At 47.7% G+C, this 25,565-nt stretch overlaps 1 protein-coding gene across 3 annotated transcripts in view; it reads right to left on the bottom strand.

Annotated features, from left to right (window-relative positions):
• Positions 1-25,565, bottom strand: part of Chd7 (chromodomain helicase DNA binding protein 7) — a 177,109-nt gene that overhangs the window by 105,957 nt on the left and 45,587 nt on the right. For all 3 annotated transcript variants that reach the window (XM_041656745.1, XM_041656743.1, XM_041656744.1), the window contains exon 2: positions 8,112-9,925. In XM_041656745.1, the coding sequence (XP_041512679.1) occupies positions 8,112-9,755 (1,644 nt within the window). In that variant the 5' untranslated portion in view covers positions 9,756-9,925. The remainder of the gene's footprint in view (positions 1-8,111; positions 9,926-25,565) is intronic.

Genomic DNA, 25,565 nt, shown 5'->3' with positions numbered 1-25,565 from the left:
ACCTGATGGACCACAGGGGTGTGAGGAGACACAGCAAAGGGGCACACTGGCATCTCTTCCACTTTCACTCTTAGGCGTAAGCTCATATTTAACAGAAGGCCCATGTTAGCATCTCAGAGCCCAAGACTTCCGCGTAGAAGGCTGACTAAGCCCAGCCTACGAGTCTGCGTAATTTTTATGTTAGGAACAGTCTCTGAGCTGGCTTTTGGTTTACTTCTGTTTTCTCTGCCAACCGTTCCCCAGCTTAGGGACTTTATTTCTTTGTGAATATTGATTTTTAACTTTCTTGTAGGATCTGAAGCTGTACCCTTGGAGCTTTGTTCTAAGCACAGGTCTTCTCAAATTTAAACTCTGAAATATTTCCTCACTGAGCTAAGTCTTCAACCATAATTTCCAAGCCTCCCGTATCAGATGTTGAAGTCGTAACAACACTAAACACAGTGGTGCCACAGCACCTCCTGTGAAGATGGCCGTGTTCCTTTCATAGGACCACTGTCCTTACAACTACTGGGAGAGCAACAAGTAAGGGAAGTGAAATATGGCCTGGAGCCTTACTCTACCATCGAACAGCTCCCTGAAGAGCCTGACTTGTCTCCGCTAGGCGGGAAGCCTCCACAGCCTCCAGAAGTGCTCCTTCACGGAAGGCCTCTGCAGCGTGCTCACAGTCAGAACACAGTCCCCTCTGGCATGGGCCAGTTAAAAGCGCAGGCAGCATCTCCCCTCAAGGGTGGCCTGCAGGTCTGCCGCCTGAACTTCAGAGAATGATGAGAACAAGGTAGATGCCCCAATTTAGTCCTCCCCTGCCCACTTCTGGGGCCTCCAGAGTTTAGTACCTCTTCACACAGACCAAAGCTTTTCAATTAATGGTGAGGTGCTAGAGAGACAGTTCAGAGGTCAGCACCCAGGCTCGGTTCCCAGCACCCACTTGTTAGCTCCCAACCCTCTGTAATTCCAGTTCCAGGGACTATGATATCCTCTCTGCAGGCACCAATCATACATGTGGTACACATACATACATGCAGGACAAAAAAAGAAAGCAACACTCATACATATAAATTATTTAATTAATGGTGAAGCAAACATGCCATACCTATGAATAATCCCACAGGTTTTTTTCTTTTTAGGTTAAAAAGAATGTCCAGGTTAAGAATATTTATCAAGAAACACTACCTAAAAATTGGTCTTGACGGGTAGTGGTGGCACACGCCTTTAATCTCAGCACTTGGAAAGCAGAGGCAGGTGGATCTCTCTGAGTTGGAGGCCAGTTTGATCTATAGGGTGAGTTCCAGGACAGCCAGGGCTATACATAGAAACTCTGCCTTGAAAGGGGGAGGGGAGAAATGAACTTTAATTCCAATATTCCTGTATTCAGTAAGAATTTTAAACTATCTACTCTCCTTCACCGATGAGTGATCTAAAGTTCCTTGTCTCAGCACTAGCAAAAAAACCCATATGCAATCTCCTAATCCCTTACCCAGAGCCAGGCTGGTAGAAACCCAGGAAAACCAGTGTGTGAGGGTGGATTCCTGTGTGGTCCAGCCTATCAGGAAACTGGTGGGTCTCGGGTTCTGTTCCCAGGAACTCCCTTGGGGCAGTGTCCTTCGGAAACCCTCACAGGTTTCCCAAGGCTCCTTGATTAACGACACTAGCTCATACATTAAAGCACCAGCATCTGGTTTGACAACACTTAGGGCTGTAAGAGTCTCCTGAAACCCATGAAGCTAAATTATTTACAGTGTAAAAACAAAACAAAAATCCAGAAAGGTCTGGAGAACAGGTCAAGTACCGTAGCTGGGAAACAGTCGCATCTTCACTAGGGAACACTGCAGGCTGTTCAGCTCCAGGCCTGAGTCATGACTTTCACTCAAAGGCTAACACAATAGGCAAGGACCCACCTTGCCTGATCGTCACTTTCATTGTGTTGGAAATGGCCCAGAAATAAAGCTGGGCTGGTGGCCCTCTGTGTCCGCATCAGCTCTGTAAAACTAACTGTCTGTCCCTTGGTGCTGTACCTGCTTCTCTTCACTTCTCTGTGTTTAAGTGAAAAAGAAGAAACCAGGAAAACATTCTAGAACTAAGGAAAGAGAAAACTGTACTCGAGTTAAGACCGCACTCTTGGTACCGCACTGATAACTATGCTCGGGTACTAAGTGGGCTTTTTGTTTGTTTGTCGGTCAAAAGCACAAGTACCTCCCACATCTGATCCTGACTTCTGTGCTGATTTTAGCCACTGGGGCGAGGGGTGTGTGCTGCGGCAAGGGAAGAGAGGGCTTCTCTCTCGTGATTCCCAAGAAACTAGCCACGGATGTACAACTCCAACTAGGGAGAAGCAGAGTGACATGACCGAGTGGAGACTTAACTTCCTCAGGTCAGTCACCAAGGTTTTCCCCCTTGCTTTCTCCCAAGCTTCCCCAACCATGGTCTACAGGACCAGAGACTCCCCTTCTGAATGGCGGCTCAGAGAACACACAAGCAGAGAATGAAAAACATGAATGGGTGGGGAATTTCCCCTCACCCTTGGAGAACCACTCTCATGAGGACGTCAGAAGAGAGTAGGCCCACACAACGGAGAACTTAACTGCTCACAGTAACCGTCTAAAATCTAAAATCTTGAAAATGGCTGGAAACGACCTTCCAGAGAAACCCTAGTTTTCCCTACAAGACAGGCACCACTAAGCCTTCCTAAGAGTTCAGACAAATGACCTACCTTCAAAAAGCAAGGAATGAGAACTCTCACACATTCAAGCCTTTCAATCTATTGATGCTTCCTGGCAACATGAATACGTGTTCATCCTGAGGAAGGATGGGAACTCCTGTCTTGAAAACTCCTCTCATAATTATGCTAACCAATCTCTAGTCTGTTTATAATGTGCATAAACTTATTCATACTGACTTTTTGAAGGCCTGGCTGGAAAAGCGATCCACTTTTGTTCAGTCATCTGCCCTCCTCTGGCCACCATGGGCTTCTGCACGCATGTGATGCACATAAACTCACACAGACACACACAGTTAATAAAAGTCGCTGGCCTGATAGCCAACTTTAAAGAAAACTGAAAAAAATAAACCAGCAGTTCTCAACCTATGGGTCACAACCCCTTTGGAGATCAAATATCAGATATACTACATATCACATATTTACATTATGATTCGTAACAGTAGCAAAATTACAGGTATGAAGTAGAATGAAATAATTTTATGGTTGGGGGGTCACCACAACATGAGGAGCTGTGTTAAACAGTCACAGCATTAGGAAGGCTGAGAACCACTGAACGAACCTCTGTCAAATTTGATAGTCATAGAAAAACGTCCTTTTCTTCATTTTCTTTTCCTTCCTTCCTTCCTTCCTTCCTTCCTTTTTTTTACAAAATAGAAGCCACCGTAAGAGACACGGCCATCTCAAAGGCATTCACACTTCCAGTTTAAGGGGCTTTAACTCTACACTTTCTATCTTAACTCAGACTTTTTAACTAAAAGCCTGACCTCTGAGGAAAATCTGCTCCAGGGAGGAGGAGATGCCAGGCAAGGAAAGGTCGGCAGACTGCTCAGGAAGCCGATGCGTGAGCAAAAGCAGCCAGAAGAGAGGCCGCATGAAAGTCAGTGGCTGCCGCAGGCAAATGAAGAAAAATGCGGCTGGACCTTTACCAAAGGGCCGTGAAGAAGTAACCAAAGCCAGCATGCCAGGCCACTGTGCTTCCCACAGGTGCCAGCTGCTCCACGGGGGTTTAGCTGGAGGCCTGTTCTCTGTAGGTGTGTGAGCGTGGAAACATCCCAAAATCCACTGATGTCAGAAGCTGGCTTAAGACATGGCGGCTTCTACTTCCCATCTCGCTCAACTGTGAAATCAAGAGCAACATCCTAGGTAGTCGTCACAGATGCATGCGCCGGTCACTAAAAAGGCTCTTTTTCTTCGCCATTCTCTAATTACAGCTCCCACGTATGTGGCTTGAGATAGATGGCCAACTTTTCCACAGATTTACTAAGTGGTTGTCAATGACACTACCCACACTGGGTAGGTGCAGACTGTGAAGGGAGGGACTAACTCAAGCTCCCAAGAAAAGTTTTTGCAAAAGGCTTTTAAAACCGTGCTTAAAGCCAGGCAGTGGTGGCCCACGCCTTTAATCCCAGCACTGGGAAGCAGAGGCAGGAGATCTCTGTGAGTTCAAGGTCAGCCTGGTCCACAAGAACTAGTTCCAGGATAGGCTCCAAGGCTACAGAGAAACCCTGTCTCGAAAAACCAAAAAACAAACAGACAAACAAAAAACTGTGCCTAAACTGTCACAGAAAGACATTTTTAAAAAAAGTGCCACTGATTCTTTTAGACCTTTAATTTATTTCTAGAAATCTCGGTGTGGGCTGACACAGGAGCATCATTGCCCACCGTCAAGGCCCTAACTTCTGCTCTCCTGTATGGTGAATATACTGAAAGACCAACTTAAGGAAAGGAACACAAACGCCTCAAAATTACACAGATCCTAAAACGCCACCAGAACTTTCCACCTGTGAGAACAAGAAACGGGACACCTGGGGCGCTGCAGCAGAAATCGTTCAGAAACTTGGGACTTGCCTATAACCTGAGGGACAGTCCATTTAGATAAGCTCCTCAGAGGAACTCCACGTTATTCCAGTGCACAGTGTGTGGATTGGTGTCTATTCTGATTACCCTCCCCACTCTCTTCATGTTCTCCTGTGCTATACCCACTCTGTGAACCTCCCAAAAATACAGAGTGGGTGTCGTGCGCCTCAATGCTACACGTCGGTGCGTGAGCTGTGCAAGGCCTGTGCCTTTCTGCCCATTGGACTCACAGCTTTCTAACTGTCTCCCTCACCCTCTCCACAAGGACCGGTACTTCCCCCTAGACACCCCAAGGATGGCTCTCTAGCCTTTTCGGGAAGTATCTTCATTGGGCTCTTTCCCTAAAGGCAAGGCTGTTTCCTCTCCCTCAACCAGAAGAACAGTGGGTCCCCTCCATTTCTAGAGAAATGTTCCCTGAAAGCAAGGAGAAGTCAAGGCACGGCAACAATGTTTGCCATTAAAACGAGTGAAGCTCTCTGTAAACGTGGTAACAGGTAACCCTGAACACTTTCTACAGGGCAGAGTACTGTCTGAGTTCCCACTGTGCGTTTACAAGACGTTACTGCTAATGCGGCAGTAGAGAGACCCCCCCCCCCTCTCTTTAGATAATGAAATCAAGGCCCTGAGGCTAAGGAAGTTGCCCAAGGCAGGGATTTAAAATTTGTGGCACTATTACCAAGAGCTCAGGTTCCAACCCTGTACTGTCCTCCATACTGTTACTCTGGAGGGTCCCTGATAGCAGCACAGTTTTACAGGACACTAAGTTTTTGCTTTGTCTCCGTGCAAACAGGCAGTGGACCAACTGTTTCAGGACCATGATTTGCACAGGGATGGGGGTGGGGATGTCAACCCAGGGACTTGCACATACCAAGCATCTGTTCAAACTTTGAACTCGAGTTTGAATTTCTAAGACAGTAAGTACACAGCAATACAAATAATCCACACGATGTAAATTCTGTGGTGTTTACATTCCCAGTCATTTTTATGGATATTCAGGAATCTGAAAAGGCTTCAGAACCATTGCGTGAGCTACTGAAAATGAACTACAAGCTATAGTTTCCATTTCCCTACAAATCTTACCACGCTTCCAATAATGAATACGTCCATGCACAATAATGTAGCTTTGCACATTTTCAATCAATAAACCTTTTGATCCTACATTTTCCTTTGTTTATTCCTTATTATAGAAGTATACTATTTTATGGCTTAGGTGAAATGTCATTGTTCGTAATCAGTTTCTTTAAGATGAAATTAACTTTACATTTTATCCAAGCATACAATCACCATCATAAAAAGAAGCTTGAGGCCAGAGGTTGTCATAACGACAGCCTAGAGGAGCACAGACTGTCGTGGGCCTCCATAAACACAGTCGGGGTGTTTGTCACCCCTCCTGATCCTAACATTTGGGACTGAGACCATTTGTCTTGTGTCACTGAACTATCAGGTTCGGGGAGGTTAAGTTACTTGTCCGATATCACCAAGCTGCAAGGGGAAACACGGAGATTCTAATGCCCTTCTGACTTCATTTCAAAACTACTGACTGCCCCAGGGTCTGAAGAGGATCCGAAGTTAAGCAGAAATCAGAAAGTAAATACCAAGAAAAATACAAACAAAACTGAACATGCAAAGGAACACAGCTCAAACGCCCCCATGTCTAAGACCTTGCAAAGCGTTGAGTTTGTCTTTTGAGATGCCCACTTAGAGAGCAGTGCCCTTCGGGTCCCCAGACTATAGCACCCTGCACTGGCCTCCAGCTCAGAAGCTGGAGGATACTGTTCTCTTGAAACCCTGAAAACGGGAAAAGAGCAACTTCATCCGGGGACCACTACAGTCTCCTCAGGAAGCCCCTACAAACTGTGCTCATCTTCCAGCTGCTGGGGAGAGGAGTCAGAAACCAGCTGTCAAGATCCCTTCTTTATTAAGAACGCTTCCACTTCCAGGGATTAAAACTCCTTCCCCAAAGCTCAGTCATGTGCTTTTCTGCCTTGGAGGTACCCAGGTTGACTCACCTAAGAACAGCACCATGGAGTGTTTGACCCTGAGCAGACAGGAAGGAAACCTGAGTGCTGGCCCTGGAGCTGGTTCCTCACCAGGACCTTGGGCTCTGATGGCAGCTGCTCAGTGGGCTGTTTCCTACCATCCTCTGAGCACCCCGGAGGCAACAGTGGGGACAGACTCCAGAATCCCTCTTCAGAGAGCTGACCATTCCTTCTCACGGGAAGTCTGCTGTGCCCTACACACCAGATGTGTAAGCCGGACCACCTCTGCACTGCTCCTGAGACCCTGGATGTACCAGACTGGAGCAACTGTCCCTTCCCTCTGGCAGCCAGGGCCAGCTGGAGCCTCAGCATCACTCTGCTGGCCTCTGTGCTGAATCCGCCATGAGGGCGGCCCCTTGACTTCACACAGCTTCGATCTGTTCTGCTCCCATCTGTCTCTGCAATCCTGGACAGCCGGGTCCTTTTCCCGCTGCCACCCATCTGACCTATGATGGCACGATCACCACTTCTAAGTCCTCCTTTCAGCTCAGTTCATTAAAACAGAATGCAAGATCCCAACAGCTCTCCCTAACCAGAACCTTCCCAGTGACCTGTTTCCCCATGCAGGAAGCTCAACTCCAGGTGCACGTTTGAGGAATCACCTTAAAAGTGCATCAAGCGTCTTCAGGGATCACTTCCCTAAGGTACGTTTGACTGGAATTCCAAGCAGCCTTCCTTTGCAGGAATTTCCTCTTCCGGGACAGCTGTCACACAAGCACCCACGGTCTTTCACTGTTTTGTATGTTCACACACAGGCCCTGTTCTCAAATGGCTAAATCCACCAGGAAGAAGCAGTGTGCCCTACGGCTCTGAAGTTGCCCACTGTGCCCCCACCCATGAAGACCTGCAGACCTGGGGGGATGAACATGCACTCAGAAAAACCTGTTCAGGAACACTGCTTTCCACAGGCCAAGGTCACGAAGACCAAAATACACAAAGGAGGAAAAACGTCTTTGTAAATATAAACTGGGGAAGCTAACTGTGCTCCTTCAGTACTGGTGCACAAACCTCAAACCAACTCCTCTCCACCAATCGCTGCCCTTTCCTACAAGGCAAATTCACACTCTCTACAGTTGGTCAACTCACGGATTCCACAGCTTCCCACCAAAGGTAAACGAAAGGAAGTAAGGGATGTTAACGCACAAACTTCTGCTGGAAACCAAGTCTCACTGTATTTTTCAGACAGGGAAAGGAGGAGGAGAGAGATGGTAACAACAAAAAAGAAGAAAACACCTTTTTCTGATGAGTGAGCCTAGTCTCGGTCAACAACATCATTACACCTGGTACAATTCCCAGGACACAGGGATTAAGGAATTCTTGAACGAATGAGCCAGAGAGTTAGTAAATAAGTAAATAAAGGCCGTCAAGCAGGTGGAGACAACCTACAGGCTAAAATCTCAAGGTGTTTGCGAGGAAACTGTTTTCACGATGCTAATCAGACAAGGCGGCCATGCTGGCTCTCACACCGCAGTGCAGGCGGCCCCATGGCGCCTCCTTACCTGATGCACAGGCACTTTCTGCGGGGTACTCTGGGGTGACGGGTGGAGTTGTGCCCAAGGCTGGTGATGAGGGTGTGGCGGGGAAGACTGATGTAAGCCTGGGTGGGGCTGGAGTGGAGGGCAGGTTGGCAGCTGCTGAAAAGATGGCTGTTGACCAGGATGCTGTGGGCCAGGGATCAGTCGCTCCTGGATGGCTTGTGGATCTGCAAGGCCAACACCAGGACAACCATTTGGTCTCATGTGCCCGGTCAACTCCCTCGGTGCCGAGGACATGCCCATGAATGGACGAGGCTGCTGCATGTTTCTGGGGCCTATATTCCTCTGTCCGAGCCCCATGGCACCAGGGGGCTGGTGAGATGGCTGAGGGTGGGGCAAATTTGGATAACTGCCAACTTCCATGGGCATCCCAGCACTTCCGGGCCTGACTTGCGGAGGAGGCGTGCCTGCTGGATTACTCATTGCTTTCATGGGTGACATGGGAGGTGGAGAGGCATAAGTTCCCTGAGGCTGTGAAGGATGCATAGTTTGTGTGTTCATTTGGTTAAGTGAGCCACTGGCGTGGATGGGCTGCTGGTGCCTTAGTCCTTGACCACTGCTTGACGGGAATCCTACAGCGTTGGGGTATCTTGGTACGGACTGATTCATTGGAGAACTGTTTGTAAGGCCTAAGTTCTGATTCATCCCTGTACTGTTAACTAATCCCTGATTTAGGTTACTGTAAGGGTATCGAGAGTACTGCCCTGAGTTGTTTACAGTAGGGGAGGGGACCGTCTGGCTCCGAGAACTAAAGTTAAGGGTTTGCGGCCGGATGGCCCCTTGTTGAGGAGGATTTGGGGAGAATCTGGGACTGTGGGCCACGGACTCCCCGTGGAGAGCAGTAGGGGGGTGGTGGTGAAACTGCTGCACCGGGTGACGCAGGGAAGGGGCCATGCTGGGGCTCTGCTGGGGCAGGTGCGACAAGTGGCCGGGTCCTGAGGTGGCAATGAAAGGATTTCCCTGGCTGAGGCCCTCTTGACCTTGGGAAAACTGGCCCATCCTCTGCTGCGGCTGGCCATGCTGCTGCATGGAAAAATCCCCGCGTGCCATGTAGCTGCCCATCGGCGGCATGTGCTGGGGGTGGCCCTGTGCCGGCGGCCCCGACGGAGCTGGCTGCGGTTGCTGTTGCTGGTAGGGGGCTCGGATCTGGTCTGGTACCTGGACGGCCCGCGGGCCCCACATGGAGCCACTGTCCACAAAAGACTGCCCATGCCTTTCGCTCTGCATGCCGGGGTAGACTCCCATCTGACTGCCGCCGCTGCCTCCGTGTGGCACCTGGGGAACAGGAGGGGTGTGGAACTGCGAGTGCGGGGATGCCAGCCCGTTCCCAGGTGTGCTGCCCATCATTCTGCTAGGCTGATCCATCAGATGCATCTTCTGTTCGTACTGATTATAGTGATCAAAATGGGTCAACTTGGTTTGATTCTGATTGGTGGAAGGATGATGAAGGGGTGGCTGTAAGGAGGGGAAGCCTTGTTCCATGGGTATCTGCTGACCCATGGGGTTCACTGGGTTTTCAGGGTAGCCACATTCCCCAAGGCCTTCGAGGCCCTCACTGAATATATTCCCATCCTCGCCAAAGAGACTCATCATTCCTGGATCCGCCATCTTCTTCCAACACACGCTCCTGCAAACACAGCTCGGGAGCTTGTCTGTGCTTCCTCACTGAGGGGCTTGTCCTCAAAGCCTACAATCCTTGACTAATCTTCTTCATGTCATTCTACATTTCTTTAATTCTCTTGGACCCTGCAGTGTCGGGCGAAGTCTGGATACAGGTCCTGGAAGGGAGCGGTGGGTAGGAAGGAAGAGAAAAAGAAAACAAAGAATTAGGAACCAGTGATAAAAACTGCCAGTATTCTACACATTTGAATTTAGCTTCCATCAACAATACTGATCTAGGCCCCTTGCTGAGCTGTATTTTACAAATCTAGCTCACTCTGAGGGAAACTCATTAGCTTCTCCCCGACGCATTATGATCGGTTACGTAGAAAGCCAGCAAAACACTAACCTTAACCTTAAATTAATCCATTCACTACACTTCCTCACATTGCGCTCTTGGATGGAACGGAACAAAAGAGCACAACATGGAGCAGCAGCAGCTGCCACAGCAGGCAGGCAGGCAGGCAGATGTATGAATATAGCCAAGCAACCCATCTGCTGAACCAAAGCCCTGGAAATGCTCTGGTTACCAACAGGCGCCCTTAACCCCACTCCCCTGAGCATCACGGTAATCAGATGAGAACAGCACCAAGGACCGCGAAAAGCCCAACTTAGTGAAATTGACTGGAGGATTACACAAATACCAAAATCAGTCATTTTGTACAAATTAGATATTTACAGCCCACATACAACTGCGCGGCGGCAACACGGGCCTCCGACAAGAAAGCGCCCATAATGAGGCTGAAAAGCAGGCTTGGGAACAGCACAATAAATTCATAATTTCATTATGTTAATAGCAGGAATAGGCAGGATTCAGAGGCAGACTAAAAGAAGAGCTTTCATTCTCCACGAGGAACGATCTGACGCATGGCTCTGGGCCCACCGCGTTCCAGGGTGGACGGTGGCAGGGTCCAGACACCGGCTTCATTATGCCCCACCGTAGGCTCTGCTGAGGGCTACGGACCCCAAGTGACCGCTCAGGAAAACTAGCGGACTGCCGGTGACTATTCTTGTTGGTAGAGACAGAGGCCTCTTCAGAAACTAGTCAAAACTGGATGTTACTTTAACAGAATCAAGTTAAAAATATCCACCAGACCTTTTCAAACTCTTATAGGACAAAGCAGGACACAGCAGGAGGGAGTGTGGCTAGCTGGCGCGTGCCTCTACCTCCTAGGCAAGCAGTCTAGAAGTAGAGCTGTAGCAGTGTAGCCAGACTTTTAGCATAGGAGGGAGATATATATATATTGAAGGTGCTCTGACTTCTCTGTAAACTCTTTCTGATAGGTTTGGGGTCAGATAAAAATAGCCAATTTCATCTAAAGAATGCTTCACCAAGCAAAACAGACAAGTGCTTTTGTCCACTGCTTGTTCAGTCAACAACATAGTAAAAAAAAATGAGTTAACATAAGAAAAATGCCCAAAATCTTAGACATCTTTGGAATTTAACCCATTAATTTCCTCTTACAAGCACACCAGGCCCTGTGTGATACTGACCCAGTTGGGGCACGGAAGCACACACGGTGAAGACGTTCTGGAGATGCCCTGAGCAAACTCGGTCATGGATTCTGCCGCGCACTTCTGCGAGGATATGGAAATGAGCAACTCTGCTGAGGAGCCACCCAGTGAGACAGACGCCATCCGCTCCACCTGCCCTACTCTAACATATTCCTACCACGGAGGGAGCTCTGCCTATGAAAATGTAAACAACATTCCTGCTCACTGTCAGCGTCGCAGACATGACACCTGAGAGGGTCTCCGGGTCTGGGGCTTTCAGGTGACAGCTGCCAGCCAACAGCAAAGGTCTCCTCACTCTGCCACTAACTGCCGTCAGCTTTCTGATCGACTTTCTCCAAATGCAGAGGTCAGACGGGAGAACCGGGCACACGTGAAAGCCGTTCTGACGGAAGTGTGCTGCTTTGCCAGAGAACGGCTGAAAATCCAGAGCCCCGTAGTGGAAATCTCCAGTGCCAAATGCAACAAATAACGATAAACTAAACTTGTGCCTAACCTAAAAAGCTTAAAAAGTCAGTCTTCACTTCGTCAAGTCTCGCTCTTAACTTTCCAGGAAATAAGTAGGTACCGCGAACTCGGAAACATCTTAAGCCTGCCATGCACCAGCTTAAGGAAAGTAGTATGGCTTATATGTTCTGGAAGACCTTGCTTCATGCCCCAACAGCTTCCTTGGCTGGGGCCCACCAAGCATCGAGGGAGGGGGATGATACAGCCTAGGAAGATCCTGGCCCCCCCTGTGCTGGGGGAAGGGAGCACAGAGGCCCCCTGGTGCCCTCCCTCCTGCAGGACCACGGAGCCTGGGGCATCCAGAGCCAGCGTGGAGCAGCTACAGTGGAGCTGGCAATTGTATTTCACCAGCTAAGGGTCCAGCAGAAGGGGAAAGGAAGTTGTGCGGGCATGAGACAAAACAGGGCCTCACTGAGAGTAATTATACCAGACACTTGGCTTTGTTCCCCTCCTTCCGGTTCCCTACTCATTCCCATTAAGAATCCGCTCCCGGAGGCATGAAAAATGCCAGCATTAAATGGTATCAAGTAAGCATGTCACCCGGTGCAGCTGTGACCACACTCAGGTGTGCCCCCGGCAGAGGAGTTGAAAACCTGTGGCTCTGCAGTCTACCATTGGTGATGGCTAGCACCACCACCTCGCTCCTCTGCTGACCCCTAGGACCAACTGGCAACGGTGCCAGGAATCAGCTGGTAACTATGCTCCATACTTTAGACCTGAGCTAACCTAATTAATTGATTTTGGTTGCCTTTTTATTGGATTAAGACCATCTGAATGCCCAGGTTGCAGCTGCAGTATATGATATTCTGGCTTTATAAAATATTTAAAATAGAACTCCGTTGTGAAGGTTTCATCCTTCTGCACACTCAATGTTCGCATTGCCCACGGCTGCACACTACTGTCAAGTGGGCCACACCTGAATCTCAATCAGAAAAAGGCGTTCACTTTCTAGGAGCTATGTATTAAAAGTGGCCAGAAGAGAGTAAAAAGCATTTTCATAATTTCCACTTAACCCTTATGAAACCTGGTGTGAACTGAAGGAGCGTTCGCAAGACATATGCGTTTGGAAGTGAGCAAAGGGGTGCAAAACTGTCACCTAAGAGAACTATCAGCACAGCAGAAGTACACCCCAATACCAGCTAGAAGCAGTTCTGAGTTGGTGAGCTCCTCTTCACAGAGGAAAACCCTTTTATACGTTAATGGGCTAAGTGTCTTATAACAAACATCTTAATGACAAACAGTTCCCCCAATGGAAAGTGACGCATGGCTACGATGGCAGAAGACTGAAGCCAGTCTTGGGCCTCCTTTATTCGGGGGGCATAAAGCAATGCTTCTTCAAAGAGAAGTAAATTCAATCCCTTCTAAGACCGTTTCCAGAACAAGCACGCGAGAGAACCAAGCAGGGACTGCTGGTCATTTCCCTGGGAATAAACATGCACAGCAAAACAAGTAAACAGCACAAGGAACCAGCAATGAGCCTAGGATGTGGCTCAATGCTTGCTGAGCCGAGGAGGTAGCTCAGTGCTTGCTGAGCCGAGTTTATGGCTCAATGATTGCCTAGCACATATAAAATCATGGACTCAATTCTTAAAAATTTTTTAAATTGAAAATAAAAAATCAGCATTGCAAGCAACAGATACACAAGAGGTCAACGAGAAGTTATAAATATTTAAGAATATTTCATAATAAGTTAGTTTTTATTATCCAGGGTCACACTGATTACTTAATGCGGAGACTTGCCAACCTCAAACTTAACCATCTCCTATCTACCCCATGATTCTGAACGCACAACAGCATTTGTGCATTTGAGTTTTCTGTTTGGGTTGTTCGTTTTATTTTGTTTTTCAAGGCAAGGTTTCTCTATATAACAGTCCTGGAACTAGCTCTAAAGACCAGGTTGGACTCAAAGCTCACAGAGATCCTCCTGCCTCTGCCTTCTACGTGCTGGGATTAAAGGTGTGCGCCACCACCACCCTTCTGTACACCTGAGTTTTACTATAGCACCGCAGAGCTGCAGAGTTCTTGTCATAAACAGGCGAATTCCAAACACCTGTCAGATGCAAACGGCTCCTCTAGTTCAACCATGTAGACGGCAGAACTCTTCCAGGAACGTCCCGCACACCTTGGCAAGTATGCAGACCTAGGGTATACACTGAGATACCGAGGATTTCTTGGCTACAGCTAATTTCATTTGAGGCTCTTTCAACTTCCCTGCCTCCAAAGGACCTGAGAAGAACCGGCAGATTCTGGTCAGAGGGAAGCAGCCATCAGTCTCCAAAGGTGTGAACTGGCACACAGCACACCAGCACCCTCACCACGGCCCAAAGAGAGGCCACTCACACCCCAAGAGAACAGAATCCCTGTGGTGATGATAGAGGCACACATAAGAAGACAAAGCGCTCTCTGCTGAGAACCCTGGACAGCGCCCACGGGCGGCCGTCTCCCGACCCCAACACAGCCTCCAACGGCCAACTTGGAAAGAGGAAAGTCCAGTGGGGCCAATGCTTGCTGTTGGGAAGGGCCATCTATCCAGCTGACAAGCATCCAGATGAAGGACTCGGGAAGTGCCTCCAAACAACATCAGAACATCCGTTCATCACCAGTCAGCTTCAGATCTGCCTGCTGGACCAAGTGGTTCCTTTCCGGAACTCTCTGGCCAAGTCCACACTTTCTTCCTCCCTTATCTGCTTGGGCATTGCTGATGTGCTAAGTTCGCGCTGTCTACACCAGCAGCTACTAGCCACGTTACCATTTAAAATCATCAAAACTAAAAATAAATTAAAATGCAGTTCTTGCTCTTACAAACCGCATTCATGTGCTCAAGAGCCATTCATCAGACAGTGCACGCAGGGAACACCTCCATCGGTGCAGAAAGCCCGGGACAGCAACGCCGTTCATTTCTCCCTGAAGACCCTTTCCAGAAAGAGGCCATACTGAATAGTAGCCATTCTTGCTCACAAAGGTTGGTATTGTTTCAAACGCCAATACCATCCTTTGTGATGTGGATTTTTTTTCCCCAAATATCCATTCTAAATACACTTTCAACCTATAAAATCTCTCCTTTCTCTATTTTCTAACATTTCTGTTTTTGAGATGTTTAGCTGTGAGAGGAATAATTCTTAACTATACAAGAAAAGTGTTTAGAAAGATAGGAGTTCCTTCTGAAAGCCTGCCTTAGTCCAAATGATGTATCAAAACTAAAACCGGGAGCTGGGTGTGGTGACTCATACCTTTAATCCCAGAACTCAAGAGGCAGAGGCAGGTGGATCACTGTGAGTTCAAGACCAGCCCGGTCTACATAACAAATTCCAAGCCAATGCTACAGAGTGAGACCCTGCCTCAAAAACACCACCGAATGAATGAATGAAAACCATGGGACTGGTCACGCACCTTACGGTAGCGTGTCTGCTTGGCAAGCATATGGCCCTGGATTTGATCACCGGAACCATAAAGTAAGTTTTAAAGCTTAACAGAGATTGCACGGAGGGCTCTCAGTTTTTTCAGCAGGCAATAAGCAATTGTGATGACGTAAGACCGCAGGCGGCCATCTGACACCCTGCATACACAATGCTGAGCCAAACAGATGTGGCCCTGTCCCCAGGCAGCTTGCTGCTCCAGCAAAACCCCTCAAATATTCTGAACTCGCTCACCCTGTCTCAGATCCATCTGGACCCGGATCACCCCTTCCTCTTCATCCTCCTCCTCCACCTCCTCCTCCTGGTCAGGCCACTGGGGGTTAGTGAAGAACATGAAATTGGAAGGTGCCCTGTTCTGCCAAGTCCCAAGCATTGCCAATCCTCTGTAGTGATATTGAGTCATTTCTTGCTTCTCGTGAAATCCTTAAGGGCGTTCCCTTGGCTTTCAGGATCCTGTATAAATGTTTGAGTGTGGCTGGATGCATGCTGTCCTCGGGTGCCCGAGTACCCCTTCATTCTGAACTCCCCAAAATCCTTTCCCTCTGCCCTAACACTCCCTTCTGAGGTACATCAAGCCCTGAAGGATTAACAACCACCCCTCTGCAACCTGTTTTCCTCTGGCCTCCTCACCCCCTCAAGGGCAGCCGGGCTTCTTTCTCATCTAAGGTCCTTGTTAACACCTGTCTGAAGTTGTTTCCAGACTCCCTCCTCGAGCTGGTTCTGAGACCCACCTAGCTGAGGGTTACAAAGCACCACGCACTCACTCTGTTTTGTGTTTTGTCAATGCCCTGACTCTTCCTGGAGACTTACAGTTGAGCAGGGGTGTAAGGACAGGAACATGGACCTCTAGGCAGAAATAGAGTCTCAGGCCACCCCAGCCCCGCGATGGGTTCTGCATAGGAATGTTGGGACACCCTGCTCTCAGACTGGGAGTTTTCCCTCTGTGTCAGGATGGAGGACCACTTCAAGTGAGAACAAACAATAGCAAGAGACACTTGTTTCAGGGAACCAAGCAAGCCATACAATGACAAAGCATTTAAAGGGGAAAAGGCCGCCCCGCTGGCATCTGCAACTGGCCTACAATACTGACTTCATCCAAAAAAAGTTCCTCCAGTCCTCGGTGGCAAATCTGAAAAGCAGAGGGCATCTAGGAGTGGTTTACATTAAAGGTATGTCCATCTGCTTAGCGACCATTTCGGTAAGCAAGAAAATTCAGTTAACAATAGTCTAGTGCTACATTACACAATGTACTATTTCACAGGTTCTTGCTGAAACCTTTCGGTTATTTCTACATAACATTGAGATGTCTGGATAGTCTAAACTGCCTTTCAGATGAGAACCCCCCCCCCCCATCCCCACGAGCTGAGAACTGGTGTTTGCTTTAAAGGTGACAAATCAAACAGGACTGGGCGAACAACTCCAGAAACTGAGGGCCCAGGCATTTTTTTCTAAATGATCAAAACGATCATATTGCCCCATCCCCAAGTTGTGCCACTCTGGTACAAAAAAAATCAGAAATTACATCCTTCAGAGAAAGGCCTTCACTCTGCAACCCAGCCTCAACTGTCATCCCTGAAACCAGTTCCTTGAAGGTAGACCATGAGCAGGCAGGAACCAGCCTGACCTGAGCCCAGAGGCAGCTCGCCTCCTACCATACCTAGTAAGACAAATTCAGCATGGTCTGCATGCTGCATGCCACTCAGCACGGCCCTGTCACAGACTCCAATAATGCCGACCGTCGCATCAGGCACACGAGAGCAGTGAGAGCGTACACGTCTATGCACACAGCTGTACTATATCCTCGTACATAAATATATCTAATCTCATAACGTCTTAATGTTATCCTACGTAACTTTAACTAACTTTATATTGTAAATTAATACAGAAGATAGAGGCAGATTCAAAAATACATAAACTTTTTAACATATTTAAGCCAGGCAGCAGTGGTGCAGCCTTTAATCCCAGCATTTTGGAGGCAGAGCAGGTGGATCTCTGGGAGTTGGAGGCCAGCCTGGTCTGTAGACCTAGCTCTGTGGACTATACAAAGATACCGTCTGGGGCAGGGGGGATCATATTTAAGTTGAAGAAAAATTAAACTCCAGACTTAACCATCCTGCCAAAGACTGAAGGAAGACTAATAAAAATTTTATAAAACTTCCTAAACAGATGATGGTGGCGCACGCCTTTAATCCCAGCACCTGAGGCAGAGCCAGGCAGATCTCTGTGAGTTTGAAGTCAGCATGGTCTACAGAGTGAGTCCCATGACAGTCAAAGCTACATGGAGAACCCCCGTCTCAAAAAACAAACAAAACAAAATAAAACAAAAAAAATAAAATAAAAATAAAAAATTAACATCAGAAAGTATTTCTCTACGTTTTATCTATTTCGAGCCTCCAGTTTCCTCCACACACATCCATTTTAGTGCTCAGCCAAATGGCTGTGAAGCAGAATAAGCAGGGAAGAGATACCCTGGGGCCACCCTCTGTCCAGGTACCCAGGCATCACAGACTCCTGGAGGACACCAGAGGCAGGCAGGACAAGGGACAACATGCTAAGAGCAGCCCAGCGCTCCTATGGGGAGTATGCTCTTGGATTACTTTCCACAGCTGAGCCAGCCAACTGCAATGGACATTTCCTATATTCTTTTACACTGAAAAGAGTTCTGGAAAGCGGAAATACATTTTTTTTTTCAGATTTCTGGGGAAGTTTAAAAGTGTATCCACTTGGGTTGGAGAGATGGGTGGGTGAGCATTAAGGGCACTGGCTGCTCTTCCAGAGGACCAGACTTCATTTCCCAGCACCCACATGGTGCCTTACGAGAATCTAGAACTCCAGGTCCAGGACATCTGACACTCTCTTCTGACCCCTGTGGGCACCATGCACGCATATGGTGCACAGACATATATGCAAGCAAAATACCCATACACCTAAAGTAATTTTTAAAAATATAAATGTACTCAATGCTTCCTGATTTGAACGGTGGAATCAGGGGGTCATTAGAGGGGGGTTGTGACATACTGGTGTCTTAGTCAGTGTTCAACCACTTCGAGGGACTAAAGAGCAAGCTAGGGAGGGTTATCTGACTCACACTTCCACAGTGTGGTCCATCACTGAAGGAAGTCAGGACAGGAACTCACAAAGGGAAGGAACTTAAAGGCAGGAGCTGAGGCAGAGCCCACAGAGGTGGGTGCTGCTCAGTGGCTTGCTCTACATGGCCTGCTCAGCCTGCTTTCTTATATAATCTTGGACCACCAGGCCAAAGGCAGCTCCCACCACGGGCTGGGCCCTTGCCCATTAGCCACTACTTAACAAAATGCCCTACAGGCTGGCCCTCAGCCTGATCTTACGGAGGCATTTTCTCCATCGAGGTCTCCTTTTCTCACGTGACTATAGTTTGTGTTGAGTTACATTAATCCAGCATAACTAGCAACATTCTTTTCCCTATTTAAAAAAAAAAAAAAAAACTTTAGGCAACACTACGGATAAAAATAAGTTATTCTCTTTACTAGATCTAGATTTGCTAGAAGGCCTTGCCTGTCGTGAATAAACTTGAACACACTTACAAGCAAGTACCATAGGAGAGAAAGCAGGGGCCCCTCAGCAAGCTGGAGCCCTTCTAGGACTAGCTGATGCCTTAGGCACCAGACTAACACAAAAGAGAAATACTCAGGAATCACTTAAGAACAGATTTCCAGAGAAGCGAGCAGTGTAGCAACAGACGGAATCATAAAGGCGGTTGAGACATCTGAAGAGCATCTGAGAAAGTGCTTTAGAAAACTGCAGGTACTCTGGGAAGGTTAGATCCACAGCAAGAACAGCAGAAAACATAGCTACACACTCAATAAGCGAGTCACTTGATTCCGATGTCAAATAAATCGGGCTGACAGGTGAGAGGGAATTAGGCCAGAATGCGGAGCAAATAGTTTCATACCCACTATTTCAAAATCATTTCAAACTTTAACATAGCTGTAAAACATCTTTACGCCTACATTTACTACATTCAAGTATTTTCGAGTATAATCAAAACTGCCAGTTTTATGCCGCTAAAGCCACCCTGACGAGTCTCTGGGCCAATTAAATGCTCTGCTCACATTAGCTTGTGATTAGAAAGGCTTTTCTCCACAAGCTCCATATATTTAACCTTATATTTTCCGGCATCTACAGACAAGGCTCAACTATAAGCTGCTCTCTCTCACTCCACAGAACCATGCAGGTTACCTTCCCCAGGCAGCTCTGTGTTGCAGAAAAATTAATTCGATAAGACACTTTTAATATCTAAGCAAATTTACTCATAAGCTAAATCTTTTTATTACGTTGGATTTCCTAACAAACGGTTACTATTTTCCCACATCAACATGTTACTTTGAAAGCTGACTGTAATAACCTGATTCCCCCTGAAAAATCACCTCCCAAGCTACTTCTGACTCTGCGCTTTCCGTGTGAGCAGGCACGATTACTGCAACTAGGCTGCTATTGCAAACCTTGGGTTCCAGTTGGAAAAGAAGTCTTCCATCTCCAATGTCTACAACGTGTTCGTTTTGATCACAGATTAACTCTGAAGTACCGCTTAAGTTGGCAAGAAGGAAGGACAGACCCTCACGATAAGAAAGGTTCCATATGGTCAGATGAGCTGTCTCCAGACCTGGAGAGTAACTGCAGTGGTTTATAAGGCTGCCTGGGAAGATTCCTTGGTTTATTTTATACTCGGTTTAAGCAGAAGATTACATGAAGAACCAGACACCTATCCGACTTTAAAATAAGAACTAAGACCTACTTAGACCTACTAAGACCTCAGGCAGCTGCACTCATCCATTTCTAAGATTTTATCAAACTTAACCATCTGCATAGGCTGCTCATTAAGTTTCTGGATTAAAGATGGGCGGTGGTGGGGCAGAGGAGGCAGAGGCAGGCGGATCTCTGGGAGTTCAAGGCCAGCCTGGTCTACAAGAGCTAGTTCCAGGACAGCCAGGGCTATTACACAGAGAAACCCTGTCTCGAAAAACCAAAAAAGATTTGTATTAAAATGTTAGGTTGTTATCCTCAGTAATCACATTTATAGCATATCCTACCTAGCCATGCTCCAAGTTCCTATCCCAGTGTCTACCACAGCTACAAACAGAGAGAATTCTCTACCTCATGCCCGTTTCTCAGAGGTAATTTTAAGAGGTTTTGCTATAAAAACCATCGCGAAGATTCTAAAGAGTTCAGCTGGGTGTGGCGGCACAGATGGTTAATCCTCACTAAGGAGGTAGAGGAAAGAGGATCTCTGAGTTCCAGCACAGCCAGGTCTATGCAGTAGACCTGTCTCGGACAGACAGACGGGTGGGGGGAGGGGAATGAATCTATCTAAAGATTTCTCACTGTTTACCTGGTTTCAGGCCAATCCACACCAGTGGCAAAAGCAAACATATCTCAGATTTTCATGTTTGTTTTGTTTTGTTTTCTGAAACAGGGCTTCTCTGTGTAGACCTGGTTTGTCCTGGGACTCCACTACCCTAAAATAGTAAAACAGCTTCTAGTTTTGTTTTTTTTTTTTAAAGGGGGGGGGGGTTCGAGTTTTCTAGTACCTTCTGAGCTAGACCAGGAACTCTGTAGCTCTGTACACCAGGCTGGCCTTGAACTCACAGAGATCTGTGTGTCTCTGCCTCCCAATTACTGGGATTAAAGGTGTGTGCCACCACTGCCCAGATCTAGAAAAAATTTTTACGTCCTGCTTTGTACTTGAAATTGTCTGGACCACCAGAATCTAGATAACTTGTCCTCACTACATGCAAATTTAGTAATTACAGAATTTGACCTGCCAGAATCGGGCACCGCCCTGCAGAACAAATGCAAGTTGTCTGTTTCTTTAACTGTGATGGAATTCTTTCCATTCTTCCTATTGTTCTTTGGACGTGCGCCCCTTTTCAAGGTTAAGCTCTGACTATGGGCTATATTTTGATATTTCTTTCATTGTGAACCATTTCAATATTCCCTGCTGCGCCTCTAAATATGTCCAATACCTCCCTTAGATGGGCACATGAAGGAAAGGCTGGCATGCCAGAATCAGCCATCTTACAATGTCTTGGTGCACAAGCAGCAGCACCTCCTCTCCCAGCACAGAAGCAGCCTGGGCTGTACTGGCTCCTCAGGGCCTTTCCTCACACAGGCAGGCGCATGAACCGAAGCGGGAATTACAACATCACTATTTCTGCTAATCCTGTGCCATCCAGAAGAACAGCACGCTCTGCTACCTCCCTACCTCGTGCTTGTGTAATCACCTGCTCTGGCCCTTCCCAAACCTACGGAGGACAGGAAGCATAGCTGGGTGTTTGTTTCCTACCAACAGGGCCAAAGAACCTAGCAACCTTCAACCCACATTCTCGAGCACCGAACGGAGCTACATCCCCAGATAGTAAAGAGAAAAACCAAAACCTCAAGTTCGTCTGTCACAGTTGCTGCAGCCAGAGCTCAACAGTCACGTGCCTGGTGCTACTGAATTAAGTGGAGGAAATACAGAGGAAGAGCACAGAACACACTCAAATGTCCACACATACATCAGGGAGGCTGTGTGTGTGAGAGAGAGAGAGAGAGAGAGAGAGAGAGAGACCCAGATCATGAAGGTCCTATAATCCTTCCTATAATAATTCAAGCCGTTGCCAAGGCCTGAGCTATGGTAGTAGAAAGACAAGACTTCGGAAAGTATCACAGTACTAAAATGTAAAGCACACGTTAGGGAAGTAGGATTTAGTGTAAGACAGGAGCAGGAAGATCTTGGCACTGAGGAGGAGACAGGACAGCCACCAACCACACTCCCTGGCTTCTCGACGACTGGGATTCTGGTCTAAACTGTAGAGCACAGAAGAAAGGCAGGATTGTGTGGGCAGGAAGAGAGGTACAAGGCAAATTCACGTGGCTCTCCTGAGGCAGAGTAAGGGGAAAGCAAAATGCTAACCAGAGAAGGCCGAGCAGAAGACACTGTGCAAGTCAGTCATTCACCATCAGATAGAAGGCACCGTCTTGGTGGAGGGGAGACTGTCAGAGAACGTGCGGATGAGGGGAGAAAAAAACCAACAGTCCTGGCATGCAGGTGAGGAAACAGCAAGGACAGAAGCCACCCCAAGGACCAAGAGTTCTGCAGGCTCCAACAGCACCGAGAAGGGAAATGGGTACCATGTGGTGCGCTAACCGTGCAGGGAACTGGTAACTACTCAGGCAGTTAACACACAGTTGGGGCTGCAGCAGCTCAGGTTCTAGTGAAGAATGGAGACCGCTTCTAACAGCTGAGAAAAAGAGAGGGTTGATCAAGAACTAGTTAGTGTTTGTCGACTCCAAAGGAAGAAGAGTTGGGTGCACACCAAAGCCAGAGCCCTGGAACAGTTCTTTGCCCTCTACGGGCCTCGGTGTAAGTGGGAATGCCAACAGTATTTACTTCAGAAGAAGCATTTTTACTTGCAAATACAGCAATGCCCAGCTTTTGGTAAGTACTAAAAGCATTGTTTGGTTACACATGCAAACACATGCCGTACAGACACCAAAGGGAAGGGACAGGAAGGAAAGACCGGAGGCAGAAGAGGACCAACCGGAAGTCTGTCACACACAGTTGGCACAGTGAGCTCGGAAAGAAGCAGGTGGGCTCTGTTTGAAGAGACTGTAGACCAGGCGTGGTGGCACCTGTCTGTAATCCCAGCACTCAAGACAGGCATGAGGCTAGCCTCAGCTAAATTCATGAGTTTGATACCCATTTAAGCTGAAAGATTTTTGTGGAGGGGAGGGAAAAAAAGGTGAAAGAGGAAGGGAAAGGAGACAGAACACTGTGAGCCACACAGAAGGCATGTGACCTGCCCTTCCAGGACCTTCTTTGGTTTATAAAGTGCTGTTAAACAGCCTACCTCTAATTCCTGAAGAACAGATCAGACTGTGGAAAAGCACTTAACGCAAAACCCAGTACATAATCAGCAGTCAGCATGCTCAAACACTTCCGTGCTTTGACCTGAAAAGTAAAATAGTATTTGTATTCTATGTGCTTGGGTGTCCCACCTGCACACACACATGCACACCATGTGTGCGTGGTCCTCACTGCTCCCTCAACTGTAGTTGCAAATGGTTGTGAGCTGGAAGGTGGTCGCTGGGAACCAAACCAGGTCCCCTCTGCAACAGCACCCAGTGTTGCCCTCTGCATCCCTAACCTGAAATGTGGCAATCTGGCTGAGTGGCCTTGATCCGTTGTGACAGCCTCTCAGTCTCCAGGTCTGTGTCCTACCGGCAGAAAGCAGAGAAAGCACTGCCTTCTTCTTCTTCTTCCTTTTCCAAGACAGCGTTTCTCTGTGTAGCCCTGGCTGTACTGGAACTCACTCTGTAGACCAGGCTGGCCTCGAATCCACAGAGATCTACCTGCCTCTGCCTCCAGAGTGCTGGGATTAAAGGCGTGTGCTATCAACATCCGGTCAAAAGCGCCACTCTTAAAATGCTAATGGAGATTGGCTCTTTTGGCTGTTATTTTGTTTGTTTTTGAAACAGGGTCTAGCTATGTAGCCCTGGCTGTCCTAGAACTTGCTAACAGACCAGGCTGGCCTCAAAGTCAAAAAGATCCACCTGCCTCTGCTTCTGGATTTCTGGGATTAAAGGCGGTGCTGCCACTCCCGGCTAACCTTCCCCGAGAGAGTCTGTGATGGAAATAATCTGACGACAAAGAGATAACTTCTAAAATTGACACCGCTAAACACTTTTTAAAAGAAGTAACTTCAAGAAACAATAGATATAGACTGATTTTTTAAAAAGTGACTATATGGACTAAATACATATTACATCATCAGCTCAGTGAAGCTTCAGATAGGAGGGTTTGTTTGCTTGGTTTGTGGTGTGTGTGTGTGTGTGTGTGTGTGTGTGAGAGAGAGAGAGAGAGAGACAGACAGACAGACAGAGAGAATATATGTATAAACACTATGTGCTTGTGTGTGCAAGTCTGTGGCGGTCAGGAGAGAATGCTGAACCCCCTGTAACTGGAAACTGTTAGCTGCCATGTGGGTTTAATTCCCCTGCAAGTACAGTAAGCACTATTAACTGCTGAGCCACCTTCTCCAGCCCTGAAGCTCCAGTAGGTAAAATTACTAAACTACTACTAGTAATACTGATGTAACTAGTCCTTCCTGCCTAAAAGTGCATCCATGCCTAGATTTTTTTTACTAGGCACATTGTGTATTTCTGGGGTTAAGTAAGCTCACTTCACAGAATACACATCTTAGGGCCCGGTGAAGAGGCAGCTTAGGGAACTTGTGCCCCCAGACACCTACGAGAAAGGAAGCAGGGCCTTGGATACTTGTTGGCAGAGGAATCTGCAGGCCTCCTTTGTATATGGGTCCTGAGACAATAGGGCCAGCTGAAGCACTCTCTCCGGAGTAAATGCACTATCCTCCCTCCACAGTCACCAGAAACACAAGCCTTCCCGCAGAGCTGCAGCCCTTGGGTTAGGAACAAGTCAGGATTCGGAACACACACCCCATACTTCATAATGTTCCAACAAGGACCACATCCTAAACATCTTTTTCCCATTTCCCATGAACTGGCTAAAAATAACTTCACTGACAAGTAAGCGCCACAATCTCCTTCGTGAATAAGCCAAGAAGGTAGGTGTCACCAGGAATTCTGTAAAGACGGGTCAGTCACTGTGGACACCTCCCTGTAAGACATACGCAAATGTCCACCATCCACTGTGGTTGTCTGAGGGGCGACCTTGGGGCACCTTGTTCCTCAGAACTCCTGACTGTGCAGGTGACAGGCACAGTTCTCAGCAAGAGAACAGGAAATTCCATCCCCAGAGCCACCCTTAACATCAGCATCTACAACCTCACTGTCACAGGACACCCTAACCGGTTCCCTTGACATCCCCATCCCTCAGGGCCCACCATCAGCGTGATTCCCCACATCTGGAACCTAAAGCCTGCTTCTGGGGTCACATTTGAAGGGTCTGAGTACTGAAACCCACAGTCCCCTCCATGGAGAGGAAGGAGGGCAGTTCTGGGAAGCACAGGCTGTGGAGCCCCCTGTAGGGCAGCTCCTACCAGGCTTTATCCTCAGCACTTACTGGCAGTGACTAAGATAAGGCAGGGGATGAACATCCTGTTGAGAGAATGAAAAATCACAGTCCACAGTGCTGGGGGATGACTCGTCAGTTAAGAGTGGCCGGTCATGACTCTTGCAGAGAACCAGCACCCATATGGTGGCTCACAACTACCTGTAAGTCGGGTTTAAGGGGATCTGATATCCTGTGATGATTTATATAGGCACTAGGTACATGTGTGTTACACACACATACACATAGGCAAAACACTCAAGCATATAAAAC

This window comes from Microtus oregoni, unplaced genomic scaffold, assembly GCF_018167655.1.
Source record: "Microtus oregoni isolate MIOR12 unplaced genomic scaffold, Mior012 000008F_ref0000371, whole genome shotgun sequence".
NCBI classification, from domain to species: Eukaryota; Metazoa; Chordata; class Mammalia; order Rodentia; family Cricetidae; genus Microtus; species Microtus oregoni.
This window is presented reverse-complemented; position numbering and strand designations above follow the sequence as displayed.